Raw genomic sequence first — 10,849 nt, forward strand, 5'->3', positions numbered from 1 at the left:
GCAACAAGTAAATCAACCTTAGTTTTGTTGTTGTTCGGTATTTTCAATTTTATTTCTTTCACGTTGTTCATTTTAGCTCTTAACATTTTAAAATTGCTTACTTTTATATTTTTTTATATCAATTATTTATACTTATAAATTTTTTTGAAAATAATAATTTATAGTTTTATTTTCTAAGTTTTAAATTATTATTTTCATACGCTTAAGTTAATCATATATATTATTTTACAGTTTTAAATAAGTTAAATTTATATTTTAAAGTTTTACTTAAGTTTTTATTTTGCTGAATAAGTTTTAGTTAAAAAAAATTTACGTGCGAATGCGTAGGATAGTTGATACTTGATAGTTATTTCTTAATCCTATTCTCTCTTTTTTGCTGATTTCTTAATCTTATTCTTACGACACTTTTCACCATTGCATAATTATACCAAATTACTTTTATGTTATAATATCAATGTTAAAACGTCCACGTCAAAAATTTATTGAAATTTTTTATAGCAAAAAATCTAATCGTTTATAAAAAACGCTCTGTTTAGAGCAATTCATAAAATGTTTTTCAAACACTCAAAATAGAATTGTAAAAATAAAATTTATTGTTTTATACAATAAACAGTAATCAGCTTTTCTACCAAAAAAGGAGAAAATATTATTTTCTTTTTGTTGTTATATACTATTAGATTAGATACGTGATAACAATGACACAATCCTTTGTTTTTTTAGAAATCTAAAGATGGTTATTTCATTAAAAAAAACAATTGAATTGAAATACATTGTTAATCAATTCCAAATTATTATATATAATAAATTTATTTACATTTATGATAATTATTTTTAAAGTTATTTTAATAATATTTTTTAATTAATTGAGTCAAATTTTTGTATGATGAAGTGCATGAAAATTAAATTCTTACAAAAATAATTTAATTATTTTTAAGTATCCTTTAGCAAACACGACATAATATTTTTTTAACAAAAAAGATTTTAGTGAATTTGGTCTCAGGACCATGGTCAGAACAAATCATATATTGACAAACTTACATATTATTCATCAACCTTATAAACGTATTTATAAATTATTCATCAACAAATTTTTTATAATTGACAAAAAAAAATGAATTCACATTCTTGTGAGATAAGTTTATTTGTTACCAATCGAATCAACCTTTGTTAGGAGAACAAAATCATTATATTAATACATAATGTACTTATAGCTTTTAATTAGAGAGTTAGAATAAAAAGGGTTGTATACAAGGGGAAAAATCACCATAAATATATAAAACTTCATTATTAATTTTTTTTTGGCGTTATGTTAGACATGTGATAGCAATGTTACTATCCTATCTTTTAACAAAATCTATAAGGTGATTATTTCATTTAAAAAGAATTTAATTGAATTGTTTTGTCGTCTAATTACATATTATATATATATATATATATATATATATATATATATAATAAGTTTATGATATTTTTCCTTAAAAAAAGTTAATGGAGATTTACAATAACTATTTCAAAATATCATTTCTACAATAATATTAAATTATTTTACCGTGTAAATTGTTTACACTCAATTTACACTAACAATCCATAACAATTAAACTCTTAAAAAACTACAAGACAGTTAGATTGTTATATTAGCATTCAATGTAAGTTAGCCAGTTGGATGCAACAACTTTTAATTAGACAATTAACATTAAAAAAAAAAGTGCACGATTGCACGAGGAAAAAAATCACCATAATTTTTTTTATATTAGACATGTAATAACAATGTCAGAATCCTATATTTTTTTCAAAATCTAGAATGTGATTCTTTTATATATAAAAAAAATTTAATTGAAATGTGTTGTTATTATATATAGTTTTCAAACTATATTCTCGATTTTTATTGTAATTATCTTAAGATTAATTTTAATATTGATTTTTAATTAATTAATCGTGTGAAATTTTGCTACATTGATAGATAGAACATAATAAATAAGTTATTTTTTTAGAGGAATAATAAATAAATTCTTGCTTGTCTAAAAAAAATTCTTAGAAAAAAACAAAAACAATTTGATTGTTTTTGGGTGTCATTTATACATACACAAAAACAAAGCGTTATATCATTATTCAATGTAATGAAGACAGAAGGATGAAATAATTTTTAATTAGACAAAAGAAAAAAAAAGGGCTTAATTATATTTTTTTCACTTTTTGACAAATTTTATCTCATTTTTTTATGAATCTTCCTCTCGACTTGGATTCTTATTTCAGCATGTCTTGTCAACACAAGGAGTAAGATACAAGTTTTTCAAAAAGTTGAAAGTAAATAGGATAAATAAATATGCAAAACATAAATTTCACCAAAAAAAAAAAATCAAAGATAAAAGATATAATTATGCAAAAAAAATTGAAAATAAAAAATGTCCCCAACACCAAATCCAATCGCCAAGCATAGTTATGCCCAAATCATTTTTACGTTATAATGTCAATCACTCAATAGTAAAAAAATCTATGTCAATTTTTAAATTATTTTATTGATAGTACAAAAATTGAATCATTTATAAAATATTTTTCAAAAACTAAGTTATTTTACATAAATACGCGGCAATTAATTTTTTTACCAAAGAAAATGTTTCCAGTTGTGCGTCAAAAAGATAATCACCATAAATATGTGAAACATATTATTTTTCTATTGGCGTTATATTAGACAAGTGACTTTATTTTAATTCACCAAAAAAAAAAAATATTAGACACATGACAGCAATGACACAATTCCAGCTTGTCATATATAGTAAGGTGAATATTTATAAACTTATGTTTATATACTTCAAAATTAAGGTGAATATTTTATTTGTTAAAAAAGGCCGGAACGAATAAACGTGACTGTGTCGAGTAAACTAAAAAAAAATGGGGAAAATTTTTCCTCTAATTCGATATTGTTTTCAATTATTCTCTAATAAGATATGAAAATAATTTTCATAAAAATAAAGTGATCAAATTGTTGGTAGGGAGAAGGGTTGGCATGGAAGTGAAGCAAGGCACGATTGAGGAGTGATATTTAGCAAAGCAGAAGATGCTTTTGATATTGGCACCTTCACACAAGTGGCAACTTCTATTCATAACACCTATCCACCAAAATGTTGTGGAGGCTTTATCAACCGTATAATAAGCCGAAGCAAAAAACGACAAAGACCCAACACAAATTATTTTAGCAAAGACACCAACAACAGCAGCCAAGGCACTATCTTCTCTCAAGATTAATACAGCATCAGTGTGCAAAGATAAAAACATACACCACAACCAAAACCTTAGTTCTCAAAAAAGACAATTTCCAATGTAACATCAACAAAAAAAGAAATATTGTTTGTGACTAGTCAGTTAAATGTGCTACTTTGCCCAAATATACAATATAGGAAAATTGAAATCTAGCAAAGGTCTATATCTTTGTTCCAAAACAATTAACTAACATGAACATATTAGTCAGACATAATAATGTAAATGAGCCAAGGATGACTTCCCTATGGAACACTTGCTAGTGTGCCAAAAAAGTTTGTCACATAAGGACTGATAGATGATGTTGATTTCCACCGAGTAACCCTGCACGCTTCTTCCAATACGAGAAGGGTAACCACATAACCTAAAGTCTGACTCATGTTGCTGGAAGACATCAGAACATGTTGTTATAGAATCACCATGGTTCGCTGAAGTGAGCTTTTTGGCATTCAAAAAGCGTCCACCGGAACCTCTAGCTCTCTTCAGTGCATGTAGATGGCGGGACTCGTGAAGATATGGCTGCAGAACAACGATGATAGTGTTGTTAAGAGAAATTGACCTTAGAGGGGAGAGGAAACAAAACAAGAATGCCTAGCAACACATTCATTTTAACACTCTTTCTATTATTGGTTTAAAATTTAAATTTAAATTTAAATTTATTTTGTACTTTGTAATAAATTTCAATCAATAAGCTAGCTAGCATTTCTTGGAAACAAAAAAATGCACTTACTTTCCGTTCTTTGATGAGTTTGTTCTGTGCTTCAAGTTTTGCACGATACTGCCTGCGTCTCAGAATAGCATGGTACTGCTTTGCATTCACATACATAGGCCCCTCAATAAGATCAGGTGGCAGAGGAATTCGAGCAGGACTCATTCCTACTAGCTGAGCATCATTAATCTGCCCAGGTTTTGATAGCATATGCTTCAGAATATAGTCTTGGTGTTACAAACGTGCAACTCACTTTAATTGTCAAGGCATTATGTAAATTCTTTAGGTCATTAGTTATATTAGAGAACCAACACATCATATGAGAATCCAAATACTTGAAGCTTCAATTGTATTTGTGTGGCCCTATTATCTAAAGAGAGCCCAAATTCTTTTTTCCAAGAATAACCATGCTGTCTTGTGAAGATTGCATCTCTGATTATTGAGTTTATAATAAAGAATATCTTGAGTCAAAGATAAGGAACAAGTACCCCACCATAAGAAAAAGTATTTTAATAAATAATAAAAGTAATGGAAGAATAAGAACGAAGGAGGTGCAAAGGAAAAGCTAAGACACATTTTTAAATAAAAAAGATTCTTCATAAAATATACTTAACGAACTAAGAGAATCTGTAAGGTTGGCAAGCTATCAGTCGCACAACAAATAGTAAAAATTAATAAAGCAAAGACGGGTGACTAAAAAGATTCCCAAGGATGTATAAACTGAACATCTTGAGAGAGTATGAACTATGGACTATTCAAGTAAAATAAAATAAAAAAAAGGCATCAACAGGATTCAACCACAATAACATCTATCCGAAAGCCTCTCAGAAAGCTTTGCACAGAATTTATTCCAATCAAAATAAAACGACACATAACAAGAGCAGCAGGCTTTTCCATAAAGACCTTTACCCTATTCTCAACAAAATCAGGATAAAAAAAGTAGCATTATACCAAACTTAGTCAGAACACACAACATGGAGCAATTACAAAGTGAAGACCTCGTTATACCAGATCTAACCAAAGTACTTCCCAGATAAAGCATAATCTGATGCCATGAGTCTGTCATACAGTTATTTTTTAGCAATTTGTTTTTATGATAAAACTTTAACTCACTATGCTGGAGACAAGCCGACAAAAATACAAAATAGTGAGAAAAAAAATGAATAGACTCTATTATCTTACATTAGGCTGTGGCGCATATGGAGCAGCTACTAGGCCAATAAAGCACGGCTCGGCAAAGTGGAATGCAGTATGAGCCTGAAAAGTAAAATAATAAGGAAAAAGATTTGCAAATAATCTCAGTCCACTAAGACACAATCACGTATCTACTCACAAGTGATTGGTTGTAACACAGTTGTGAAAGAGGGAAGGTATAATCCTGAATCCCCACAGTTGAGCTGATGACACCTTCCACACTCTTTCCCCCAGTTGTGTTAAGTGTTGAACAAGCAGAACAATTGCTACACTGCACTGAAATTTGACCTAAAGAATATATTCATAAATATTCATTAGGAAGTAACACGTGTTTTCTGATACTGATTAAACATTCTGAGGACTAAAATGAACTCCAATTTCTGAAAAGAAAAAAATGATGTCATTACAGGTATGGCTATCACAGTATCATTATTATACTACAAGCACAGTCTAATGTAAGATACTACTATCACTTCACAATGTCATCTTAATCACAAATTTGTATTACTTCATTTTTTTTTCTTTACCATAAAGATTCCAGAGTACTCCAGTAGCAGCTTCACAATAGAAAAGATATACAGATATAGAAACAAAAAAAATGAAGCAATAAGCACAGTCAGATACACAGATATAGACAAGATTTTATTACAAATACCTGATTGTGCTGAACCAACTTCTGGATAAGACTGGCCGGATGATTGAGTTGAAGATGAATCTCGATCTTGATACTGAAAATTCAACAGCTTGGTCTTATGGCATTGTTGCGGAAGAACACTTATTTTCAAGCTCAAACTTTTGGACATGGATGATTGTTGCACATCAGATTCAGAGGAAGTTCCCCATGATGTGCGTCCAAGAGCATAATATGTTAAATGGGTAGGACCAGAGTCTTTCTCACATAAGTTCTTCATTGTTTTCCACTATGGATCAAGGCTTGCTTAGAGTCGCAAAAATAATACACTGATCTGAATTTCTGAAAATCAGGATTAGTCTACAGCCTTTTCTCAATCAACAACTATTTCCCAAAGAGGCATATACTTATCAGATTGTTGTTGCAATTATTAATAGCAACCAAACTATGCAAAGCAACTGCAAGAATTTTGAGAATTTGAAATGATGTAAACATATCAAACTATTAATGAACATGTTAAATTTATACATGCACAAACAAACAAGACAAGTCAGCTAGTGCTAAGCATGTGTATGGTCAGAAAATGAACTCACGGTTCTGTATTGAAAAAGAGATGTATGGAAGAGAAAAACATTACTTCCTGTAAACAGACTAGAAAGCATAGAAATCAGATCATCTGAAGTGCCATGCAAAAGCTCCTATAAGATACTTGTAAGGACTTGGTATAGAGATTAAAAAAAATACTGGTTAATCTTTTCAAATCTTGAATCAACTTATCATCCTGTGTTAAGCGACAGCTAAATTACCCTATCGAAAGTCAGGTGCTTCTTTTATGCAAACAAATGCATAATATGCCAATAATAAGAAAGAAGCATGAGTCTAAAATGAAATTGGAGCACCAAAATTTTGGTTTTATTCAATAATAAAGGCATGCCAATAATAAGAAAGTTAACAAATTTCTTTGAAAAGCATGAGTCTAGGAATCATTAACAAGTTCATAGTCTTTACAAAGCAATCCAACAAAAAACAACTTGAATCAACAAAACAATAGAAAGATAAAAAGCATGTGAACCTTTAAAAAATTGAAAAGAAAATAGGGTATTAAAAGATAAGATAAAAAGAGAAAAAGAAAAGAGAGGGGTTGAATGAAAAGGAGTTCTTTCCTTTTTAAGACTTTTGACATAAAAAAAATGCCAAATTTGAAAGCTCCAATTCATAAATGGTTAATTCCCAGAGTATTTACATAAACAAGAAACAAAAATATTGCCAAAGACAACAGTAAGGTATCAACCATCAGCAAATAGAAGTCTGTCTGCCTTACCTTATTATAGATGCACTACCATTCCACAAAACTATAAAGTATTTTTTAATGGGTCAATGTTTTTTTAAGTAATGTTACAAGTTTTTTATGTTATGCCTTAGTAGTTAGTTGTAACTTTGGTTTGTCAAGTTTTTTTTCTACAAGTTGCCTTCCATTGTTCAAAAGGGTGTGACACTTTTACTTAGAGTTTTTTGTGTTGTTGCATATAAGATTTATGTCTATATATCTCTCTCCTTTAGTCAATACACACAAGGAGGAAAAATATTTTTTTTAGGCACTACAAACAATATTATTTTCCTCTATATTTATTATCTTCTTGTTCTTAAAAAAAATTATATTTTTAGATAAAGATAATTGGTGTTCAAAATGGTTTGAAGATCCTTTAAATATAAATAATTGAGACTAACATGTTATCGTATATTAGAAGAGAAATACAATCAAATTCTTCTACCTATGCGGTGAGAACATTTTTTCTTCAAGAATAACTCTTATGCCCTTTAACTCAGACTATTATAAAACTTCTTCTCTACATTTTGTTTTTCCTTTGTGCTTGTTGTATATTTAATTTTACATTGTTAATCTATGTGTCAAACTCCGAGTATAGTTATAATTGTTCTTTTATTTAATTTGGGACTTCACATCTTTTCCATTTTTTTTCTAACCAGATCCAATTCATCCGTGTTTTACTCTCATCCTTTCAATTCACAAACTATTGGAATTGGATTGGAATGCAAACTGCAACACATTTTTCGTGAGGCCAATTCCTGCGCGGACTGACTTGCGAAATTTGGCACTTCCCATGATGATAACTTCCTCTCTTGGGATCATTGTCCTCGTTCACTAGCTTCCTTATTGTTGGCTGATACCATTGGTGTGATTCATTTGAGGAAAATAAAGAGAATTTTTAAGAAATAAAATTATATAAAAAAGTTATATATTCATATTGTGTGTGTATATATTCTTTTTAAAGTGACCTTATGTATAATATTTGTTGCATGTAATTTTTTGAGTGACATAAATTATTATGTATCTTTTTACTTGTTGAGATTTGTTAAAATTATATTATTTGCTTAATGTATTCATAGTATCATATTTAATAAAATTATGTGCCTATTTTTTTTTTTTGCAAAATATGTTTACATTTTCAAATACTAGTATATAAGTGAAATTAGACTTAATTTTTTTAAGTAAAATATTGAATTGAAGTCTTGTGAATGAAAAAAATGTGATTGAAAAATAATATTTCATTAAAGGTGGTTAATAAAGTTCTTTAACAAAAATTAGTCTTCAACAAAACTCATGAATTTTGGACACAAATAACATTGTTGCTATCTAAACTTTAATTTGGCATTGTGAATTTAGGTTCAAGTATGACAAAGATGTGTTTCGAGGGTAGGCGACCACGAACTTGAACTACGCTTGTTATATTGCATTTAAATTGGAATTAGGAACCATAGGGCAAAAATGTAGGAAAGTAAAGTATGGTTTAAGAGACATAAATCTTCTAGTAAAGTATGATTTAAGAGAAATTGTGAGAAAAATTATAAAATGACTAGAGTAATGTACATTGTACATTATACGAGTTGAAACTTGACAGGGTATAAATTGGAGGAAAGTGAGAACTATAAAAGATAGTAGCTTCAAGTAAGTATATATATATCATGTATTCGAGGAAATCCCCTAATTTTAGTAATAGAATTTTGGGGAAAAATTTATAAAAAAAGAGAAGAATATGTGTAATTAGAAAAAACATTTTTGAATATAAAGAAACTAATTAATTAACTTTCTAAAACATTAAAGTGTAACTTTTGGATTTAATTTATTGGTTATCATAAGACTTTTATGTGGTTCCTCAATATTTTAAGAGTACTTAAATCTCGATTTAAAATAGTTATATCAAGATTGTTTTTTAGAAAAAAAAATTACAAAAATAAAATGGAAACAGTGCGAAGAGAAAAATGGGATCTACAAATAGAATCCCTCTTTTAATCTCCGCTCTAACTGTTCGTGAGCTACAACATTAACATTGATTTAAATTCTTGAAGTGGTTTCTTAACAACCTCAATGTTAATAAAAAGTAACAATAAAAACTGCCCCAATCAATAGTATACAAAAATGATTTATTATATTTTTAGTTGTTAAACTTTTTATTTTTTTGTTTTCAGTCCTAGAACTTTTTTTATTTATTTTTAGTCCCTCAATTTTTTTATCATTTTTATTTTTACTCCCTTAATTTTTTTCATCCATACTTTTAGTCCATGGATAAAAAAAGTTCATGCACTAAAAATAAGGATGGAAAAAAATTGGACTAAAAATATAATAAATAATTCAAGGACTAAAAATAAATATTCTGAAAAAGGGATTAAAAAGATAATTTAGCCTGAAAAAATGAATCTTGAGAATCTATTAACTGTTTCATTAAAGGTGTCATGTGATTTCGGATTCATGAAGAGCATTTTAATTATCCAATTAGATCAGTCATGCGAACAAAAATTACTAACTTACACAACTTAGCATATGGTTATCCCCTTTCTTTCTGCCCCTTCCCACTAAAATAGTAATAACTATATTTTTCTTAATCAACTGAGTTTATTTATTAGTTTTAGATACAATAAATCTAATTAGAACACCCATCATTTTCGTTACACTTTTCCAACCTCCTAATTCTATGTGTGAAATATATGATTTGATATGTTTTAATTATAACTATGAGACTATTTTCCTTATTACTCATTATTTAATTCTTATTTTGTAAACCTCACTAATTATAAATAAGAGTATTTGATGTGGTTTGAAAAGACAACACAACATTACACTAAAACACGGTTACATGATATCAGAGTTAGGTTGAGGGAAAAAGGAAAAATTGTCTCTCATTGGGAACTTTTGCTCGCTACCTTTCTTCTATCATTCTTTATCAAGTTTCCGATGGACCTCTCTACTTGGCATCCTACCATCAATGACCTCCACGTTGGTCATCGGGCAGCCATTGCTGCATGTGCCTCCATGCACATCTTTTTTCTTTTTCGGGTGAATAAGTACCTGCAACACTTGCATCCGCCGTTTGGCCATCGCCACCCATCCCTTTTGCTAATGATGTCTAAAATAGAGTCACGATGCATAACTCCTTTGCTCGCGCCTCCTCTCTCCAACGCGTGTAACCCACGTGCTCTTCAAAAATTCACATGTGACGTCGTTTTCGGTGAGACCCATTATTCGGCAGCTCCTCCGCTACCATTCCCTACTTCTGGCTGACCTTTAGACTGTTTGGCTCAGTTTGAAACCAAACACCCCTCTCAACACCTTCATTTGGCTGGCTATTTCAAAATCCACTTCCACAATGATGTTCGCCAACATCCCTCACACAAACACATTTGTACACCACCCTCTTATTGGTTTGCATCAACAAGCTTTCAAGAATATCATGTTATCCGCATGCACAACCAACTCAAAACACTGCCACAACGACCACACGCAAGGACCTTTTTTGATGAAAGAAGTTCATGCACACGACGCGTGACACATCTCTGGCGAGTGAACAATACGCGTCGCATCTAAGGGCCTTTATTGGTTGCCACCAATGTTTTTTAGTGCAACCACACAACTGCAACCGTCTTTATTTTCATTTTGTTGGATTTACCACATTTCTAATAAGTTTTGTTCTTATAACATAAGCTCTCAAGGGAGAGTATGAAATATATGATTTGATATATTTTAATTATAACAGTTTAGTATGAAA

The 10,849-nt window shown here is 29.6% G+C and overlaps 1 protein-coding gene across 1 annotated transcript; it reads right to left on the reverse strand.

The window, feature by feature from the left end:
- Nucleotides 1-3,188: 3,188 nt before the first annotated feature.
- LOC114390657 (nuclear transcription factor Y subunit A-3-like) lies at nucleotides 3,189-6,940 on the reverse strand. Its single transcript, XM_028351471.1, has 5 exons — nucleotides 5,814-6,940; nucleotides 5,298-5,446; nucleotides 5,147-5,221; nucleotides 3,986-4,153; nucleotides 3,189-3,774 (listed from the first exon to the last, which is right to left on the reverse strand). Exons 1-5 carry the CDS (start codon nucleotides 6,067-6,069, stop codon nucleotides 3,463-3,465), a joined length of 960 nt encoding a protein of 319 aa, XP_028207272.1. The 5' UTR covers nucleotides 6,070-6,940; the 3' UTR covers nucleotides 3,189-3,462.
- Between the last annotated feature and the right edge of the window lie 3,909 nt (nucleotides 6,941-10,849).

Source organism: Glycine soja, chromosome 16 (genome assembly GCF_004193775.1).
Source record: "Glycine soja cultivar W05 chromosome 16, ASM419377v2, whole genome shotgun sequence".
NCBI lineage: Eukaryota > Viridiplantae > Streptophyta > Magnoliopsida > Fabales > Fabaceae > Glycine > Glycine soja.